Source organism: Cavia porcellus, unplaced genomic scaffold, assembly GCF_034190915.1.
Source record: "Cavia porcellus strain 051 isolate PalLab524CR breed Dunkin Hartley unplaced genomic scaffold, mCavPor4.1 scaffold_27, whole genome shotgun sequence".
In the NCBI taxonomy this organism is placed as follows: domain Eukaryota; kingdom Metazoa; phylum Chordata; class Mammalia; order Rodentia; family Caviidae; genus Cavia; species Cavia porcellus.
The window spans coordinates 12,174,709-12,196,266 of NW_026947510.1; the positions used below are offsets into that span (position 1 = coordinate 12,174,709).

Here is a 21,558-nt window from a genome sequence, read left to right on the forward strand (position 1 = left end):
TGGGCCATTGAGCCAGGCCTTGGTACCACCGGGGCACAGGAAAAAGCACGTAAGTGGTTTCATCCCAGCATCACACACAAAAAATATATAAAAAATTTCTAGTCATCTAGAAATTAAATGGATGAGGCTATACATTGGATCAAATATTCAGGTTTTTGGAAGAGGGTCTCATGGGGTAGCCCCAGCTGGCCTTGAACTTGCAAGCAATTCTCCTGCCTCAACCTTCCAAATATTAGGGTGATAGGCATGAGCCACCACACTTGACTATTTATTTTTTAAACTCAAGGCCTAATGAATACTAAACATATGCCCTACAACTGAATTAAAACTCCAAGGCCTAAACTTTTTTTTCTTTTCTTTTTGAAACAGGGTGTCACTATGCAATTCAGGCTGGCCTTAAGCTCACTTGGTAACCCAGGCTGGTCTTGAATTTTTGACAATCTTTCTGCTGCAGCCTCCCAAGTGCTGGGATTACAGGCACGTGCCATCACGCCCAGCCGTGGGCCTAAAATTATTTTAAAATGTCTGAAATCTCAATGGATTTCATGTGATTTTGACTCTAGTTTTGCAGTGTGATGATTTTTAAGAATGCATGTCATGTTATATCTAAATTGAATATAAGTATTTGAAAGACAGCTTTTTCTTTTTCTTTTTGGAGATGTGGCTCACTATGCAGCTTAAGCTTGCCTTGAGCTCGCAATAATCCTCCTGCCTCAGTCTCCTAAATGCTGGGATTGATTATAGGTGTGCATCACTGCCCCTAGCTAGTTTTTAAAACTACCTACCCAAAAGCACAAAGGACAGACTTTTATCTGCATTCTTTTGGATCCAGGGATAGTAAGTGTGACTTTAGCCAAGCATGGTGATGCACACCTATAATGTGAGCTGCCCAGGAGGCTGAGGCAGGAAGATCATGAATTCAAGGTTAGCATGGGCAACTTAGTGAGAACTTGTCTCAAAATACAACAAGGAAAAACTGGCTGGGATTGATGCCCAGAACTAGACACAGAAAAGCTTGCCTGTGGTGGATATCATGCAAGCTTTTGCAGGAATCCACGGTAATGATGGTGTAGGAATACAGCAGGTCTCCTCCCTCGGGGGGCTCCCAGCAGTCAAAGATCCCCGCCATTGTCAGTGGCCTCCAGTGGTCCCAGACTTTTTCCCAGTCCTCTGTATTGTCCACAGTCCCACTGTTGCCTAGCTGCAAGCAAAAGAGGCAAATGAGCTTTTTGCAAAGGCTGGGCATGCCTCATACTGGACAGCATGGGGATCATCACAGGGGCGACTCTGCCATCACCATTAATCCCTTGACCCACTGCCTGCAAGAGAAGGAGGCTTGGTGGCATAAAACTCCTTCTGCTTGACATGTAGGCTGCTGTGGCTGCCATGTACACCATTTGGTTGGGTGTTTGTTTTCATGGTGGCATAGGCATACCGGTGAGTGTGTGCCATCAAGCTTCACACTGTTTACCTGCACCAGCTGGCTGTCCTAACCTAATGACCCATGCAATCTGGTTGCCCACTTGCTGGGGTAACCTCCTCAGCCATCCTGACTTTCCTTCTCATCACACTGCTTCTACTTAAGGTACAGGATTCTGTTTAAGATCTGCAATACAGAAAGCAACAAAAAGCACCTCTTTTCACCTTAACAGTAAGGAAAAAAGCTACAGAATTTACATACCTATGCTTTCTCTCAACCTTAACAGAGAGCCGAGGTTGCCAGGCAACCAGGAAGGCTAAATGTAAGCAAAGGCGGGAGCTGGATGGGAGCAGGAACAGACATTAGCTGACGGTGGTGAAAAGTGGGACGCAGCAACTTTGGGTAGCAGCAAAGATTCAGATGTAATTACAACCACATGTGACAGCAGAGCAGGCAACCCACAGGCTGCTGCCATGAGCTCCCCATGCACCCGAGGAAGGCAGGGGAGGCAGGAGGCATGGGCGGGCATGGGAGGTGCTCCTCTGCAGAAGGACATACAAAAGGAACACGCTGCAGGGCCCTGGGAGCAGGAGGGCCTGTGAGGCAATGAGCAACCTCAGGAAAAGGGTGAGGCAGACTGGGAAAGCCAGAGACTGACGGCCTGTGGGCCAAACTGTGACAAAGAACCACTGCCACCCTGCAGCTCGGCAAGCACAAGTGACACACAGGCAGAGTAAGAGCAGAGACCTCGCCAAGGGCCAGGCTTCCAGGGAGTCCACAGCCACAGCAGTACCACGGCAACAACCTTCTGCACTCACTCTTGCCAAAGCACTACATACCACTGGAGAACCAGAAGAAGGGTGACAAGGGAAGCATGATTTCAGTCAAAGGCCACGACAGTCCCCCGACTGGACTGGCATAGTAAAAGCTTAATGGAAGAATTGCCAGAAGTATTATTTACTTCAGTTTCTGTTTTACATGTTATGCCTGACAATAACCAAAAACTATCAAGGCTGGACACAGTAAGGCACACCTTTAATACCAGTACCCTGGGAGGCTGAGGCAGAACAATCCAAAGTTTGAGACCATTCTGCGCAAATTAGTAACTTAACAAGATCCTGCCTCAAATAATAAAAGGGACGTGCCTCATTGCATAGATTCAATCCCTACTACTGAAAAAGAACAAAACAATAAACTGAACACAAGTCAATGAAAATTGTCCAAACTGAATCACTGGAAAAAAAACACAGAAGAGAACATCTAAGAACTATGGGACAATATCAAACCACCCAACCCTTGTAGAATTAGAATTCCAGGGATGAGGGTATAGCTGAGTGGTGTACCAAATATCAGGTTGTGAGTTTGGTCCTCGGCTTTTACTAAAAACAAACAAACAAACAAACAAAAAAGCACAGCATCAAAACAACAACAGGTGTGCTGGCACATGCCTGTAATACCAGAACTCTAGGAGGCTGAGGCAGGAGGATCCAAGTTTGAGCTTAGCATGGGGAACTTAGCAAGAGCCTATCTCCAAAAAAAGGTGGGATGTTACATGTACAAATGCCCTGACAGTTCAATTTCTAGCACAGAAAGGAGAAAAAAAGATAGACAGAAAAAGGACAGAAAGAAAGAATGACAGATTGAAATAAATTGAGCATAGTGGCACGTACCTGTAACACCAGACCTGAGGAGGCTAAAGCAGGAGAATCACAAGTTTGAGGCTATCGTGGGCTACATAGTAAGATCAAGGTCAGCTTTTGGCATGATCAAAAGCATAGTGAATTCTGCTGCCAAGTGCCGTTCAATGAAAAGGTTTATTTGCAAAAACATGACAGTGTGTCTTTCTCTACCTTATTCACTGGATCTGGCACTATGACATTTCTGGCTCTTCTCCAAAGCCAAAATCACCACGAAAGGTAAATAGTTTGAGTCAATTGAGGTCATCAAGGCACCACGACAATGTAATTAAAGACATGAAAAAGGACTTGGAAACTGCTTCATAAAGTGTTAGAATTGAGAAAGTAGTATTCGGGGGCTGGAGATTTAGCTCAGCGGCATAAGCGCCTGCCCTGCAAGCAGGCAGTCGTGAGTTCGATCCCCGGTACCGATAAAAAGGAAAAAGACAAAGAAAAAAAAAAAAAAGAGAGAGAGAAAGTAGTATTCTGAGGGAGACTGATGGCAATGTGTCTTTCACTGTAATAAATGATTTAAACACTTCAACACAGCCCCCTTTTTTAAAAATCTCAATAAAGCTGTTGCTTAAAACAAAACAATACAAACCAACCTCCATGAGGGAAGGAAAAAATGTCCTTTGGGTCACTGTCAAGTATCACTGCTGGACCCTTTTAGGAAATGCATCCCAGGCAATTTCAGCACAGCGTTGAGCACCACAGTGTAAACAGCAGAGCCTGCTCTGCACCAGGCTACATGGTACAGCACTATCGCATATGGCCATCACTGAAGGAAGTATCATCATGTGGTACAGGATCTTGACTTGTCCCTGTCCTTCCTACAGTATACTGCAGACAGCTGCAGATACCTGCTTTGTCTCAGTCTAAGGAAAATAGATGAAGTATGGTTGCGGCTGGCTTGTTCCATGACATTGTTGCCACTCAAAGAATCCATCTGCTAAGACAACACAGCGTCTTCCCTTTCCCAGCGGCACCTTAGAGAAAAGTGAGCATGACACAGTCATGTTTCAGAGATAGCACCAAGTTAAAATTTCAGTCACCGTATGAACCAGGAGAAGATATTTACAGAGTTCTCTGTATCTCACTTTTTTGTTTTCTTTGTAGTCATGAGGATGGAGACCAGGCTTTACACGTGCTAGGCAGGCACTCTATCACCAAGCTACCCTAGTCCTTTTCATTCTGAAACACTCTTACAAAGTTGCCCAGGCTGGGCTACAACATAGTAATCCTCAGGGGCTGGGGATTTAGCTCAGCGGCATAAGCGCCTGCCTTGCAAGCAGGCAGTCATGAGTTCGATCCCTGGTACCGATAAAAAGGGAAAAAGACAAAAAAAAAAAAAACATAGTAATCCTCTTGCCTCAGCCTCCCAAGTAGCTGGTATTATAGGTCTAAGCCACCGAGTCTGCCTTACTTATGCATAAAGTCACCATTCCAATACACTGATGCTGAAAAGTACATAAAAGCAAGTAGCTTTTTTTTAGTAAGTAGGTACACATAGTAGCTGGTCTCTAATGTTGGCCCCCAGTTAACCACATATGCTTCCTGGTACCCACAGCCACACAGTCCCCTGGTATACTACGCAGGGAGGACAACAGCATTTATCCTGCCTTGAGTCGTGAGCTCTGTGCTCAAGGAGCTGCTGTGTCAGTGCCTGAGTACTCCATACCCTCAAGCTAGGAATGGGGAAGGCTTCCAGATATTTTAGCTCTAACCCTGTTATGGCTTGTGTCTAGATGTCTCCCTAAAGCCTCATGGGGTCATACAGGCAGATTTTTCAGAGGTGGTTGGATATAGAGTGTGTGATCTTGAAATTGATTCATAGTACAAAGCTCAAGGGTACTAAGGTTAAGGGTATGAGTGCTACCTACTTTAAGTAGACTGGATAAGATAAAAGGGGCCAAAAGACACTGTCGAGGCCTCTTGCTTGTTTTGCTCCTTTCTGTCTGCCATGAACTGGTTCTCCTCTGTGATGTCCTTCTGCCAAACCACCCCTGCCTTGGAGCCAGTAGATTATGGGCTGAAATCTCTACAAACTGTGAGTTAAAAAACCCTCCCCCACTTTAACTTTAGGTGTTGGGTATTTTGTCTCAGCAACAAGAAAGTAACTAATATACCTTCCCAGCTGAGATGGCAGGTGGACATCCATTCCCAGCTATCCCCTGATTATAAGTAAGTCCACACAATACAAAAGAAACACTTATGTTAAGTGACTACATTAGCACAGGTGGTGGTGCATGCCATAATCCCTGTAATTCCAGCACTCTGTGAAGCAGGAGGACTGAGAGTTTGAATCTTAGCCGGGGCAACTTAACAAGGCCCTGTCTTAAACTAAAAAAATGTAAAAGATGTAGTTCACTGAAGGCCTTAGATTCAGTTCCCAGTACTACAAAAACACCAAAACAAGATGAAACAAAAAACCCACTATTTTACAGCACTCAACATAAACAATTTGGCTTTTTTTCTTTTTCTTTTCTTTTTCTTTTTGGAGACAGGGTCTCACTATGTAGCCCAGGCTGACTTCAAACTCAGGGCAACCCGCCTGCCTCAGCCTACCAAGTGCTGGATTATAGACATGAATTACCACATTCAGTCAACATTAACAGTTTGGAACCTTATTTTATTTCTCAGTTATACAAGGCACTAAACAGCTGTCAGAAAACAGAGCATGTGCCTTTTCTCTAGACCAGTGACTTACCTTGAATGACCATTTCTCCAGGATGGTATCACTGTGACAGTTGATGGTGTTGAATTGCAGCTTGGAAGGGTCACTTTCTTTGAACCAAGAGGGGACCAGGCCCCATCTCATGGGAGCAATGATCTGTTCTGATGAGTCTGCATCCTGCCATAGAAAAAGGTTAAGAGCAGTGAGATACAATAAAATCTGAAATACCAAACAGACATGTATGTTATATTAACATTAGCATGAAAAGACAAACAGCACACAATTTTGCAAAAAAAAGTCTACTTTAAAACACTGAAATGGCTCACATGACACAGACGATTTGAGTTGCGTTAGGGAGGGGACACAAAGAGTTTTGAATTTACCATATTTTTTTAAAAATTTTATTTAAAAGGAAAAAGAGAAAAACACAAAACAAAACAAAGTGGTGTAAGGGTACAAGTAATACAGAACTACAAAAAAAAAAAAAAAAAAACAGTAAGAAATCACCAGTTAATAGATCACACATTATCATCATAGAGATAGTTGTTCAAGTCATAGTATCAAAGCATACAAAGTGGACATTCAAACAGAGAGACTGCAAACGGTTGTGTTCAATGATCCAACCAAAAACATTAATATGGTCAGCTATTTAACACCCCTAAACACACTTGCAGTTGTATCCTTTAGAGCACTTTTTTTCCCTCTCTTTTTTACAACAAAATTTACACATTTTGGGTTTTATTACTCCTTAGTTCTTATTACTTTTTTTTGGAAGAGAATAAAGTCAAATATGGCAAAACAAAGCTATCAGTCAAAACCAAGGATAGACATACTACATGATGTAAAAACAGAGTACAAGGTTATCAACAATGGTTACCATAATGCCTCTTGCTTCCTTAAAAAGAATTGTCTATCTCATCAGGTATTACAAAGTTGAACAAAACAGTAGAGAACAAGACCAATAAAACTTAAACATTGTAAACATTACAGGACTTCCAAAGGAGATAACAGTCAAACCAGAATGGGCATCTTAGTGAGTCTTACTGCCTTCAAAGTAGTTGCCTATACCCTCAAACTTGATACTATCATACAGAACGGAACAGAGTCTAATCAGTCAAAACAACATAGTGGGAGTATTGCAGGACTTCAAAACAAGTTAATAGGAAATCAAAAAAAGTTACTATAGTATATCCTGCTAATTTTTAAAATTTTTCCCCTTAATTAAAAAAACCATAAAAAATAACTAAATAATTTTTTAATGAATAAGGGAGAGATTGAGATAAAAGAGGACATAACAACAATACAGGTCAAAGCAAAATTGTTTCAGCAACCTAGTGCTTCACCACCAAATAATCTGACTTAATAGTAGTTATCATAGTGTCTGTCTTTTTCCTTAAAATATTTGAATATAACTTCATATACTATAGCTTCAAATATTTCCATATCAAGAAGCCCAGAATAAAGCCTTTCCAATTAGTAAATAAAAACTTTATAAGGCTTCAAGGCCACATAATGGGGAATCATGATTACCACATACTTTTATATATTTGAATCATTACTTACCATATTTTTTTTAATCTGTACCTTTGGGATAGACAGATTTCATGTGGCCCCATTTGGGGGGGGGGGTTCAGGGGATTGAACTAACAACCTCAGACTTGCCAGGCATGAGCTTATGCCGCTGAGCTAAATCTTCAACCTTGGTCCCAACATTTTTAAAACACATGTTAAAAACGGATGTAGTGGCTCACACCTGTAATCCTAGCATTTGGGAGGCCAGGGTAGGGGATCACTGTGAATGAGTCCAGCCTGGGCTACAAAGTGAACTCAATGCCAGCCTGAACAACACAGCAAGACTGTGTCTCAAAAAGACAATAAATAAATAAAACACCTGTAGTAGCTCAGTGGTATAAGTGCCTGCCTGGCAAACACGAGGTTGTGAGTCTGATTTCTAGTACCAAAAAAAAAAAAAAAAAAACTAGGCATGATGGCGTACACCTGTAATCCTGGCACTTGGGAAGCTAATGCAGGAAGATCATTGCAAATTCGAGATCAGCCTGAGCTATAAAGTAAGCTCAAGGCCAGCCTGAACTGCATAGTGAGACCCTGTCCCAAAGACCAAAACAGAACCAAAAAAACAGGCCAGGGATTTAGCCCGGTGGTAAACTCCTGCCTGGAAGCATGAGGTCCGAGTTTGATCCCCAGTACCAAAAAAAAAAAAAAGCAATTAGGTGACAGACCTGTAATCCTGACTAGTGGGAGGTTCAGGCAAGAAAATGGCAAATTTGAGGCCATCATGGGTAACTTAACAAGTTACCCATGACTCAAAATTTTAAAAAAGGGATCTAGGGAGACAGCTCAGTGGTAGAGCACTTACTTGGATATGTACAGCCCTGGGTTCCAGCCCCAGAACTGAAAAAAGTAAGCACTGAGAAGTAGTTTTGTGTAGAAGAGTTAATACTGTGGACCAGAAGATGCCACTTTTAGAAGGGTCTACTTACAAGCTAACCTTCCATTAGCATTTTGGAACTCGAGTTTTGAGAAGGTTCACACTTTTTCCTATTGGACAAAGTGGTTTACTCTGCCTAGTCTCCCTGAAGGAAAAGATAAGCGGAGATGGTGATACATACTTCTAATCTGAATCAGGAGGCTGAGGGAAGAAGAGGCTAAATTCCAGGCCAGTCTGGAAGACTGAGGCCTTGTCTCAAAAAATAAATAAATAAAACAAAAAACCAACACCACCAAAAACAACCAAGCCAAACCAACAATAAGGTTAATGCTAAACGTTGGGCTTCTGTTTATTCATTCATTCATTTACTTACTCTGTGTGTCTTATTATGTACTCCAGGCTGGCCTTGAATTCAAAGTAATCCTCCTGCCTCAGCCTATAATGTGCCACCATACCTGGCTCTGTAGTTTTGCATGTATAATTCTCTTCACACACACACACAACACACACACACACACACACACACACACACACACACACGGAGTTGATTCTCAATCTGTTAACTGACCTACAAAAAGGTTCTGATTAGTCTACTTATACTTTCAAATATAAAAACTATAAAAGTCATCATAATTCAAATTAGCCAAATATATTTGAGTGCACTCTGATTTTGTTTTGTCTGTTAAACTGTTTCTCTGTCTGTCCAATCTGTACAGATCATCTAAGTATGTTTCTTGATTTGTCATATCCATAATCAGCTGATTTTTGAGCTCAAATATTTTTTTCTTTTGCATTTTTGGATTTGTTCAGAACTTAATATGGGTTATAGAGCCAAAAGCATGCTTCTACCTGAGTTGCCAGCTGGTCAAATGATGCTATAATTGGTTGTGTAAAGTTAATATATACTGTTGTTTATGTACCATCACTGGAGAACTCTTTGTTCAAAAATAGTGTGTTTGGTGTGTTTGGGGCTGGGGATTTAGCTCAGTGGCATAAGCACCTGCCTTGCAAGCAGGCAGTAGTGAGTTTGATCGCTAGTACCGATTAGAAAAAGAAAAAGTGTGTTAAGTGTTGTGATTGGGTTTCCCATAAATCATCAAAAAATTTATTAAGATAATTAAACAATTTGGAGAGATAAGATGATGTTCTTGAAGCTATATAACTATCTGAATAAAGGTAATTTGAATTTGGACATAAAAAAGATAATTAAAAATCCTTTGGGGTACGGAGATACTATTGGATAGGACTACCTTTTGGTGAATAAAGAAGTAGTTGCCTGGGAAAAATCATTATCATCTTTGTTCATTAATGGGAGGTCCCGATAATCTCAATAGCCTTATGGGAGACACCTTAATAAATGTTGTTAAAAATGTTACTATGAAGTCAGGCGTGGTGGCTCATGCCATAATCCCAGCACTCGGGAGGCTGAGGCAGGAGGATCGTTGCGAGTTCGAGACCAACCTAGGCTACAAAGTGAGCTCAAGGCCATCCTGAACTGCACGGCGAGACCCTATCTCAAAAAGACAAAAAAAAAAAAAAAATACAGTTACTGTGTTAAGTTTACATTGGTAATCATCAAAAGGTTAAGTTTTCCAGAAGTAGTACAATAAAGTTTTTTCATAACAGATGTTCTTGTTACAAACTAAGAAATAAAGACTTTCATATGGCTGTGGGAAAAAAAAAAAAAGAAAAAGAAAACCCAGCCAGAACTACATAGTAGGACCTTGCCTCAAAAAACAACAAAACAAAACCCTAAGAACTTAGTGGGACAAGTTGAGGTCTCCATCTCCATTTTGGGAGGCCCTCTTCCAACCCCATCCAGTAATAGCTTTTATAGGCAGCTAAATGAGCAACAGTCTAATAGGGATAGGCCTTTGAAGGAGCCAGTGCAAAAGACCAGACACCTTACACTGTGAGGAGACAGACACCTCCCATTGTCCGCCAGACCTTAAGACAAGAGATAAAACAAATGCAACCACACCCTAAGGATAAACATCAGGAATTGGTATCCATCACCTTGATAAAGCCAAAAGGAGTTACCAACAGAACCCCCACAGGAAAGACCTTGTTCTGTATTCATGCTTACTTCTAGTGACCCGTTTCCCACATGACTCCAATTTAATCAATTTTACCTGAGTGATTATACTCATAATCTTATTGGTTGACCACAGTTCGGTCCCACCTCATGCCCACCGTGGCAGTTCCCATTTTTCCCACGTTGGACCCACCTCACCTTGTGGTTTTGCTCTGTAAAAATCCCTACAAAAGGCAGGGTCTTCAGGAACCCACTCAGGATCCCTTCTGTCTCTCAATAAAAATATTCTGTTCTTAACCTCTGTTGTTCCTAAAATTTATTCCTCAATTTTAGAGAATACAAACTTATACTGGACATTTAGCAGGTTGGGAGTTTTTTTCCTCTATATCAATAGGACAATTCCATTCCACCACGGAGACTTATGCCAATGCCAAGGGACACTTCTAGTAGTGACTTGTGGTGCTACTAGTACCCGGGGGGTAGAGGTGAGGGGTGCTGCTAAATATCCTACAACAGTACAGCACAGCTCCCCATATCAAAGAATTATCCTGCACTCATATTTTGACAGTGCCTACCTAAGCTGAGAAACCTGGTCCTCACAAATTCTGCTGTCACCTCTGACTTGAATGTGTTCACTGGGCAACTGCAAACCAAACTCAATCATGAGGGCAATGAATTCAGTGAGTGAAAAACCAAAATACTAAAAATACTTCTCGGTATCAGTCATCTTGTCTCCCCTTTTTGGACAGGGAGGGCAACAGTTGGGAGCACTGGGGTAGATAAAGAAAAAAGTAACCAACTGCAAATTAGTGGTTTCAAATGCAAATACTACAACCTGAGTGGGCGTTAATAATTTGGATGAGTTGTAACACTTCTAATTTTGCCTTAAAATTTACACATTTGAGAAAAATGAGGTATCAAATATTTATCAAATTGAGAAACAACAGCAAATGTTAAAGATAATTTTTTTTTTATTGGTACCAGGGATCGAACTCACGACTGCCTGCTTGTAAGCACCCTAATCATGACATTTTAAGATGTTATCAAAAGCATTTAAAATATTTATGATGTAGAGAAACTTGCTTTTTGGAACAGAAGAAAAAGAACTTAAAACTTCATTACAAATTGACTCTCTCTCTCCCCCCACTCCACTTTTGCAGTCTTGCATCACCAGGAACTTTTGCCCCCTTGCCACCCTACCTTGGAGCCAGCTGCTTATGGTCTAAAACCTCTACAAACTGTAGCTAAATAAACCTTTCCCCCTTAAAAAAAGTAATTAATCGACACTGCAACACTATGAACACAATAAATTACCAATAACTAAGTCAAGTGTGCTGCACACCTATAGTACCCACATTTGGGTTATCCACATTCTCTGCTTGAGCCCAGCTTGGTCAGTTTAGCAAGAGCCTTTCTCAAAATAAAGGGCTGAGAATGTACCTTAATGTGAGGGCCTGGGGGCGTTAATCCCTAGTATCTAAGAAGAAAAAAATTCTTCAAGTAACAAAACCAAATACATATGTTTCTAGCTTTAGTAAAAAACAAAACAACTGACAACACACAAAAAAAAAAGAACAGAAAACTTTCAAGGCTTAAGAAAAATCAGAAGTGCTTTAAATTAGTTGTTCTTTTATTTGTTTCCCCATTTTGGTTTTCTGAAGCAGCATCTTGGTCTTGCTATGTAATCCAAACTGACTTCAAATTTACTAATGTAGTCCAGGCTGCCATGGAACTAGTAATCCTCCTGCCTCAGCCTCCAGAGTAGCTGGAATGACAAATGTGTGCCACCACTCCAGCTAAATTAGTTCATTGTAAGTCTGCCCTAGGGGTGAGTCAGCTGGCTTGGTTAAAGGGGTACAGAAAAAATATTTTTCGTGGTTTTTTTTTTTTTTGGTCTTTTCCTTTTTTATTGGTACCGGGAATCAAACTCACAAATGCCTGCTTGCAAGGCAGGTGCTTATGCCGCTGAGCTAAATCCCCAGCCCCGAAAAAATATTTTTTGGAGAAAAGGTCTGGTCTCGAACTCATTGTGATCCTTCTATCTCAGCATCCCAAGTGCTGGGGGAAATTTTAAAAAGATACTCAAATGACCCTGATAAGTGAGGTCTGAAATCTGCTGCCTTAAAACAATTCAAATTCAAGGCTCATAAACTGGGCACAAATTAAGGCTGGTACAGCAACTACAGAAAAAAAAAAAAAAATATATATATATATATATATATATATATATATATATAAATAAAATAAAAATTGGCCGGGCATGGTGGCTCACACCTGTAATCGAAGCACTCTGGAGGCTGAAGCAGAGGATCGTTTCAATCAAGTTCGATACCAGCCTGGGCTACAAAGTGAGCTCAAGATCATCCTGAACTGCATAGTGAGTCCCTGTTTCAAAAAGGCAAAAAAAAAAAAAAATTAAAAATTAAAAATTAAAATAAAAAAATACAATGGCCAAAGAACATGGAAGGAGTCATCTCAACTTACAAAACAAGAATAAACCTTCTTTCTGCGGGGCTCAGGGTTAGTAGCTCTCAAGTGGGGCGGGACCCGGGCCAGCCGGAGGCTGGGCACACCCGATCCACAGGCGAGGAAGGCCCTAGAGAACGTTACCTTTTCCAGGTGCAGGCGCGACAGCAGCACCGGGTTGCAGCTCTGCGGGCTCTGGTTGTAGGAAGGGTGGTACTTCTCAGGCTGTCTCCATTCGGGGAGCCGCCGCAGGCCGCCGCGGTCGCGGTAGGCACAGGCCCTGGCCAGCACTTCCCTGGGCAGGTGGCAGGATGTCCGCCCGCACATCGTCGTCGCGCTTGCCCTGCAATCAGCAAACACCGGGAAGAGCGCGCTCGCGGGCCTCCGAAGTGAGGACCTTATCTTGTGGTTTTTGCACTGGGTCCCGCTGTGCACCCAGGTCGGCCTGGACAGGCGGAGATCCTGCTGCCTCAGCTTCCTGTGCTGGTAGCTGGATACTGTAGGTCCCCGTAAGTTTTTTGGTTGTTTTGTTTCTTGTCTTTTGAAACAAAGTTTCACTATGCAGTTCAGGCTGGCCTTAAACTCACTATGCTAAACTCGAACACCCAGTGATCCTCCCGTCTCGACCTCCCAAGTGCTGGGATTACAAGTGTGTGCCCTTAACCCAGCAGCCACCCGCGCTGGGATCCGATCCGAAACCCTTCCGCAGTTCCTTGGAAACTTCCCGGAGCTCCCGCCTTCGCCCCCAACCTGACGGCGCGCAGGGTGCGAAGGTGGAGAACAGGGTCCCCCGGCCAACTACGGACTCGGTCCTTGCGGTACCTGAGGCCGCGCCTCGGTCCGAGGAGTCTGTCGCACCACTTCCGGCCCCACTCGGTTTGAGGGGTCGCGGCAAAAGCCGACTCCCGAGAACACCGAAGACCCCAAGGCCTACAGCCCAAGGCTCTTTCCCGCGCTTCGCGGAACCCGGTCCCACGCTCGACGCCGCGCCTCGTCTCACCGTCAGTCAGCTTTGCAGCCAGCCAGCCGTCGCCTCCTTTCTAGCCGCCGCGCGCGCGCTCAGCCCCGCCCACCGCGCTCCGCCAAACGGAGCCGCCCTCCGGATAGGCCCCGCCCCCGCGCTGCGGCCTCGGGTGTCAGACCGCCTTCCGGAAAGACCAAGAAAGTGCCTACGGGACCTCGCGGTCCCCGGCTTCTCCGGCTGGCTAGGTTAACCCTCGACCTCCCGACCTCGCCCATGGCGCTCATGGGCGCCCCAGTGTCTAGATTCCAGTCCAGGTGGCTGCTCAGGGTGGGCCAACTACAGAAACAGGGAAACAGCTGGGCCACGCAAATCACCCTAACCTTTGGGCATCAGAGCTAGACCTGTGACTGTCCTACCCCAGCACACAACCCAGATCTCCCAGGGCGACTTCCCCCTATTGTACCATTCTCCCTTATGTCCTCCCCTTTTATGACTATTCTTCTACACCCCCTTTTTTTTTTCAGCTTTCTTTTCCTCATTTATTCATGACAATTCAGACTAATAATATTTTTATAGAGTTTATTTTGAAACTTTGAAAAAGTTTATAGCCAAAGGAAGACTCTTACTTTGTTAAATAATTTCTCTTTTCTTAACTAGAAAGAACATAAAAAAGCAGCAGTGTGAAGCTGTTGTGGGGGCGCAGTGTGGCAATGCAGTGTTGCGAGGAGCCCAGGTGTATGTTCCAGGAATTGTGTCAGCTTCGAGCTGTAAGTACTGTAAGGTAAATGGTTCTCTAAAATTCTCGTGTATTATTGAATGGGAAGTTCATTTTATTTTACTGAGATGCTTTTCAGTTTTTGAAAAGGTATTTTCCAAGCTTTGCATTTAATATCGCCAATAAGGACTATCTGATAAGGATGAACAAATTAGGTATGCATGTAAAGTTTTCTGTAATGTGTTTTTGCTCATAGATATCTAATGAGCAAGCCTGACTTGCTCATCCACTATTGATGTTCTTAGAGATTCCCATTCTACTTAGAGACTACTATCCTGCCAAAGAGCAGATCACTGTAACATGATTTTCTCCTTTCCTTAGTTATGAAAGCTGGAGATGTTATTTCTGTGTACTCCGATATTAAAGGGAAATGTAAGAAAGGAGCCAGAGAGTTTGATGGAACAAAAGTGTTTCTTGGAAATGGAATTTCTGCACGAAGCCGCAAAGAAATCTTCAGTGGCCTATGCGAACTGAAGTATGTCACTGGGTGTTATGGGAGAAACAAACATGCTTTCTATGTATCAAGATTATTAAAAATAATGTAAACATTATCTGGTTGCATTGTATGAATACGTCTTTAATGTTAATTCAATAGGAAAATATTTTATCCATAGTTCCATGATTTTTGGAAAAAATCTTACTATTTTAAAAAGGGTGAAAGATGAGACTAAAAGTCCAATTCAGACTAGTCATAATGTAATTATTAAATGATTTTACTTGTCCTTTTGAATTTTAATGATTTGAAAATTTTTATGTCTTTGAAGAACATTGAAGCTTATCTTGATAGAAAGTGAGTTAGATGACTCATCTAGATCTGTTTAACATTTTAGTCAGAAAAATTTATAATTTTAATGTAAATTAAAAATATTTGTACCAGAAAACCAACACTCATAATGTTTGGATTTATTCAATCCAAAATAAAGATACAATTACTTCTAAATTACCTCTAGCCACTTGTGGCTCTGAATAAATTCATAGATAAACTAGGTTCATATTTTACTTGTGTTAGGAATGCTGTAGACAGCACCAGTGCTCCAAGGTTAACAACCTACAAAACCATGTCAATTTGTCTGTCCAGAACTGGACTAGAACCCTGGTCACTTTCCCATGTTGCAGAGGTTTTTCTGTATGTTTCAAATTAATTCTTCTAAAGAAACAGAACATTGAATGGAGAGCAATGAGATTAGGATAGAAGAAATAAAACTAAGTAGAAAGGAGACTGAGAAGTTGAGATTTTAAAATTCTACTTTTAAGAAAACTGTGGCTTCCAGACAAGCTGTTTTCCTGCTTCTGGTGGCCACTCTAGTTTATGTCACCCTTCTTCCATCCTAATTTAATGTTAAATTTCTAAAGGCCCTTTATAATAACCTGTCCCCAGACACTAGGTACTTCTGCAAATCGCCCTGTCCTCCAACCCAAAAAGCAGCTGCTTTGGAGACAGTATGTCCTAACTCCAAACAGCAAATCTCCACTTCAGTTCATGTGCCACAGAGGATGGCGGGCCGTGTAACCCAGCAGACTGGGAATACATGCCCTGGATCACCGTCTTGAAGGCAGCCTTTAAATGTGCCCTGCTCCAGCTGGTAGCTGCCTCATTTTTCTGAGCACCCGCACTCCACTCTTGTATGTTTACCCGTACCAGGGATCAAACTCACGACCACACGCTTGCAAGGCAGGCACTTATGCCGCTGAGCTAAATCCCCAGCCCCTTCCACACTCCATTCTTGAAAGCATTCTCTTAGCTCTAATCAAACCTTCTCTGGCCTCTTTTATTGATGAGTCCTGAAAATTCTTTTTCTATGACAGGAGTCAACAAATCTACAGAATCACTTTTAAAAAGTAAATGAGTTAAGTTCCTTATTTTCAGCCTCAGGAACCCTCAGACCCAGCCCAGTGACAGTAATACTTTATAAACAGCCAAGAACTGATTTTGTTCTTAGAAGGCTTTGTGACTATAAAGATTATGTAGCTGTTGGCTGTGTGTGGATCTGTAATAAGAACTGGTATTTTGATTGCGTCTGTTAGTCATTATTAGTGGTATACTTTTCATTTGCTTACTTGATGTCCTGGCTACAGTTACTTTGCTGAGTAGTCTTCTCCCCTTCCCTTCCCTCCCCTTCCCTTCCCTTTCCTTCCTTCTTTCTATTGCCCTCCTCTTCCCTCCCCGTCTTTCTCTTTCTCAGTACTGGGAATTATAACCAGGGCCTAAATATTGGTAGGCAGGAGCTTTACCATGGAACTGTATCCCCAGCCACTTTGCATTTTACTATGAGCAAAATCTCTCTTTGGTTTCCCAGGCTGACCTCAAACTTGCATTCCTGCATTAGTTTCTCAAGTCGCTGGGCTTATAGGAATTACACTGAGGTGCCAGGCTGTGAATAATGTTTTCTTTGTTGGTGGGAGAAGAAAGCAGCCATTTAAAAATAAAGTTGTTGGCTTTCTCTAACAATGTGTATATGCTCTCTCTGCCCTCAGTGGTCTCTGGTCACCTCTGTGATTGCCGTGCATGTCACTGCCTCCCCATGGCCTGGCCCTTCCCTTGTTTATCAGCAACACTGCCACTCATGAAGTGGGACAGACGTAGAAAAGATCATCTTCCAATTAAGTCTGCCCTGGACAGTTACTCTATAAAAAGATGAGAGTAGTACTGTGCTTGTCACTGCTTAGCACCAGCAGGACTCTAGGAATTTTTTCAGCTTTTATACAAGTACCTAGAATAGTACCTCATAAACTCAATAGTCAAGAAATGTTTGTTGACTGGAAAGTTATTAACAGTGGTTATATGTTGGTTACTGGAAAGATTAGGACAATTCTGCAATCAGATATTCTTTACTTTTTAATTTATCCAGAATTCTAAAGAAACTCTTGTGCAAGTCAAAGTTTTGCCATTTTATCCTTTTTAATTCTGGCCTCTCCTTGAGGTCAACATTCAAAACCGATTCACAGCACTGTTCTAATTATTTACATGTTAGGTAAAAGTTATAAAAAGGCAAATCATTTTATACTTGACATGTTTGAGAAATGATGCTGTGTAATTGATGCGGGTTAATGTTAGGTTTCCTATTTTTCAGAGGTATAGGTATAAGAATGACAGAACCAATATATCTGAGCCCATCATTTGACAATGTACTGCCCGGTTACTTATTTTTACACACAACAAGATTAAAGTAAGATATTTACGGACATTGAAACTTACTTCAAAGAATTTCCCCCCTTATATTACTGCATTTTGTGGTTTATTTATATATAATGTACATTATGATCTATCTTTGGTTAAATAGAGAAAATACTACAAGTACTCTTTTTTTTTTCACGTTAACTTTATTTATTTATTTGGTCTTTTTGAAGCAGGGTTTCACTGTACAGTTGAGGCTGGCTTTGAACTCACCTTGTAGCCCAGGGTGGCATCAAACTCACAAGGATCCTCTGCTTCAGCCTCCCAAGCCCTGAGATTACAGACTAACTTTTAAATTGCTACTAACTGATACACATATTTGACCTTAATTTAAGTGTTCCTTTTGTAATTCTGTGTAAGATTCAAATACTTCACTGTTACCATATTTTTTTCAGCAGTTATGAATTGTGACAAACTATTTTGATGCGTATAACTCACATTGTTTTTTAACAATCTGCTAGTTAAGTGATACTAGCAATATTTACAGTGTAAGATGAAGATACTATAATTGAATTTAGCCCTTGAATCCTGGTTTTGGAGCAAATAAGATTGAAGTTGACAAAACAGCAAGTGATATGGAATGACCAAATGTATGTGTATTAGAAACAATAAAAGAAAAAAATCTCTGTTAGTTGGAGAAAGATGTTCCTTAAGTTGGACATCATAGGTATTTAGGTCTTTTGGGTTTTTATACAGTTTTGGGGACTGGTATACCTGACAGAAAGCAGGATGTTACTGGGTGTAGGTAGACCTTCCATGTCTGAAAAGCAAGCTGTTGTATTTGCATTTTATTTCTTTCAAGGTCTGGCTCATTTGGTTAAAGACCCATTCTTTGTCTCTTCCACTTCATTAGATCCCAGTAGTCTATTTTGTTATGCTAATTTATTTGTTGCCAGCCCCACCTCCCTTTCTTTAACTGTTCAGGACCAGTGCCCTCTCTTTCTAAATTCTACCTCCTGGCTTGCTTCCACCCTCAACATTAGTGACACTGACTGTGGTTAGGGTACAATGGCCAGTGAAGGGTCTTGCAAACTACTTCTGCTGAGAGGGGCTATGGCTGGGAGCCAAAGAGCCCACTACTATGAATCCTATCTAAAGGTCCTGAATACAAGCCAGGAAGAGTGCTTGTTGGAGAGACTGCATCTTTAAAGCTGTTGAGGGAGAAGAAACAAATTTGATTAAGCAGTTGAGAAAAGATGGTCTAAATATCAAGGCTACAAGGAGCATTAATGTTGGTCCTGTTAGGGGAGTCAGAATGTCAAATTTTAGATCCCTGACCATGATCTCTATGACTTAGACAATATTGGTGGATCTTTGCAAGCACAGTTGGCTAGTTTTTATGTTATATCTCTTGTTGTGTCAAACTGACTGGCATAAAAGCAACATTTCTTCTTTATTTGGTGTGGCTCATTTAAAGATAGTAAGTTTTATATAAGCATGTAAGTTTTCAGATGCAAGGCTATAGAAGGCCCTGTGTTAGCTTAGCTAGGTAGTTAAAAAAGATTCTTCCTGAATTTGTGGAACTATTATTGTGGATTCTTAGCCGTATTGAACCATAATAGTGACAAGATATAGGTATAGTTGGACACTGTCAGTAGGGGCCAGCATATAGGACCTGGAACCCCTTGTATATTTACCCTGAATTATTATTAATATTTTTACATGATTTGGTTCTATTTTCTGACTGTGTATTTAAGACCGCGTTTAAGTGATACCCATATTAATTAGAATTACCCTATGGCATATATAAAGGTCAATTAAGACACGACAGGAGTTACTTTTGGAATCACATGCAGAGCCTCTTAGCCCCTCTGCCAGTGTCATCTGCCAGGATGAGTTATGGCCTGTGCTAGACCACAGGACTTTCCTTGAAAGAATGGAAACATGTTTCTCTTTATGATCCTCCCTCTAGCATGAGGTCTTTTTTTTTTTTTTTTTTTTTTTTTTTGGTACTGGGGATTGAACTCACCACTTTGCTTTTGCCAGGCAAATGCTTACAAAGAGGGCTCTCGTGTATCATATCCTTGCTGACCTTGTAAGACCAGAACCAAAACGGTTGTTTTTAGTGCAGTTACATAATTAGCTTTGGTCTCAGAGCCTTTGTTGAATACCTAGGAAGTCAGTTGCAGCAGTATTGAAGTGAGAGCAACCATGATTGTCTTAGAAGTCAAAATTTTATCAAATAGTTGTAGATAGTTGGTATAATGTTTTTATAGGAAGTTTGAAATCACAAGCAAGATACATTTTAGCATAGCAATTGTGTTGATACTATTAGTTATGAACCATGGGCTATTTTTTAAGCAAGTACTATATATCTAAACTTTAGATATATAGTACATTTTTGTATAGCATGTACCTTATCACAAAAAAGAGCCATAGATTATGAGATGGGGTATTTGTTTACTATCACTTCTTTAAAAACCAGATTTGAAGCTTTGTCTTTTTGTAGCAGGACTGAATCTATACAGCAAGTCCCACAGAAGTTAGGACCATCTCTCAATCCAAAGAAAGCCTATGCATAGGCCACTTTAGCAAATCTACTCAAGACATAGCACAAGAGGAGATCTATCCTACTAGCTTAAGAGAGGGCCAAGCCAGTGAGGCTTAAGAGAAGACTCTTACCAGTGTCAGGTCGCTCTGGGAGATCACTGAGAGAACTTTACCTCACCGCACTGAGGAGTGCAGGTCAGGACAGTGGGCAAGTGGGTATCTTTCTACAAGGTCTGTGTTGGGCCGCTGGAGGAGCCTTTGGGTACTCACCAAGGCGTCATCCTGGCCAGGGCTGCTCAGTTGCTCCCTCAGCTTTCGCTACTTCCTCACAACCAGAGATCTGTCTTCTGAGAGAAATCCACCTTCTTCTCTGCTGACAGTACTGAGATCAGATCTGTTGGGTTGTTGTCTAAGGTCATACAACCACTTCCTGCCCCGTGTCATGTTCTCTGTCCTTGTATTGGGGCAAAGAAGATTGGTGCCAACAAAACTGCAAGGAGCAGGGAATGACTGAGTGCTTATTTATTAGTTGGGAAGAATTAGAAGAAAGCTCCCACCCCAGTGTCCGGGAGGGGGTTCATCAAGGTAGAAAAACTGTAAGTGCTTAAGTGCAGGGTCTTTTATACAGCTTTTTGGTTCAGGTGAATGTGACAGGATGCAGGGATGCCGCTGGTGGTTGCCAGCCCTTTGATGCCCAGGAAGCAGGCTGTGTTGTCTGTTCAGCCTTCTAAGGCTCCTTGTAGTGTGATTAGTTACATTTGCTCTGCCCTTTGTATTGCATTAGGCCCTCCCAGTTCAGGTAAGTTTGAGCCCTTGGGTTATCAGCTCACGTAAACCCTGACTTTAAGTCTTCATGTTCTGTGCCCTGACTTCTTTTTACCTCCTGCCTCAGGCATATTGCTAGGAATTGGTAGTCTCAGCACATATCAGGTGCATGTGCTTTCTTCTCCAGAATTAAACCTAAAGAGATTTTACAAGTAGAGATTCTTTCTGAGGTGAAAAATGGAAAATACTCTATGTATTGTCACCTAATTGTATAATTAGTGATATAACCAAATACATAATTTCTTAGGACTCATCTTTGGTGTGTTGTTTGCTTAGCTTTAGCTTTTTACTTGTTATATAATCTGTTCTTAAGCACTTGTGATCATGTGATGACATAGCCTGAATCATTGCTACCGATATCTATACTGCTCACTAGCAACAGTGATTGCAATATTATTTTTCCCTGTTGCAAAATAAAACACCACATATCTGCTTATTCTATATTTAGTTTGGAAAATAAAAAATATAGTACTGTGCAATTTTTTTTCTTTAGATACCCTGCAACCTATAGTAAGATCAGCACAGCTCTTCATTTTAAAATCAGCTTAATGAGGATCTCATGAAGTACACAGTGTGAGACATACTGTGACTAATAATATACTAATG

General features: G+C 41.5%; 2 protein-coding genes across 7 annotated transcripts in view; one reads left to right on the forward strand and one right to left on the reverse strand.

Moving 5' to 3' along the window:
• Window positions 1-13,698, reverse strand: part of LOC100720002 (abasic site processing protein HMCES-like) — a 33,620-nt gene extending 19,922 nt beyond the window's left edge. For both annotated transcript variants that reach the window (XR_010043915.1, XM_063238517.1), the window contains exons 1-4: window positions 13,546-13,698; window positions 12,868-13,066; window positions 5,807-5,950; window positions 1,020-1,201 (exon numbers count right to left, since the gene is read on the reverse strand). Coding sequence is in view for 1 of the 2 variants with exons in the window: in XM_063238517.1 (XP_063094587.1) it covers window positions 1,020-1,201; window positions 5,807-5,950; window positions 12,868-13,050 (509 nt within the window). In the remaining variant the exon portion in view is untranslated. The remainder of the gene's footprint in view (window positions 1-1,019; window positions 1,202-5,806; window positions 5,951-12,867; window positions 13,067-13,545) is intronic.
• Window positions 13,699-13,836: 138 nt separating this feature from the next.
• LOC100713157 (tRNA (cytosine(72)-C(5))-methyltransferase NSUN6-like) overlaps window positions 13,837-21,558 on the forward strand; it is a 28,561-nt gene continuing 20,839 nt past the window's right edge. The window contains exons 1-4 of one of the 5 annotated variants that reach the window (XM_063238515.1): window positions 13,846-14,001; window positions 14,345-14,454; window positions 14,784-14,937; window positions 17,534-17,613. In XM_063238515.1, the coding sequence (XP_063094585.1) occupies window positions 13,961-14,001; window positions 14,345-14,454; window positions 14,784-14,937; window positions 17,534-17,613 (385 nt within the window). In that variant the 5' untranslated portion in view covers window positions 13,846-13,960. Of the gene's footprint in view, window positions 14,015-14,344; window positions 14,469-14,783; window positions 14,938-17,533; window positions 17,614-21,558 lie in introns of all 5 variants that reach the window. The other 4 variants (XM_063238513.1, XM_063238511.1, XM_063238514.1 and 1 more) reach the window with 4 other exon arrangements.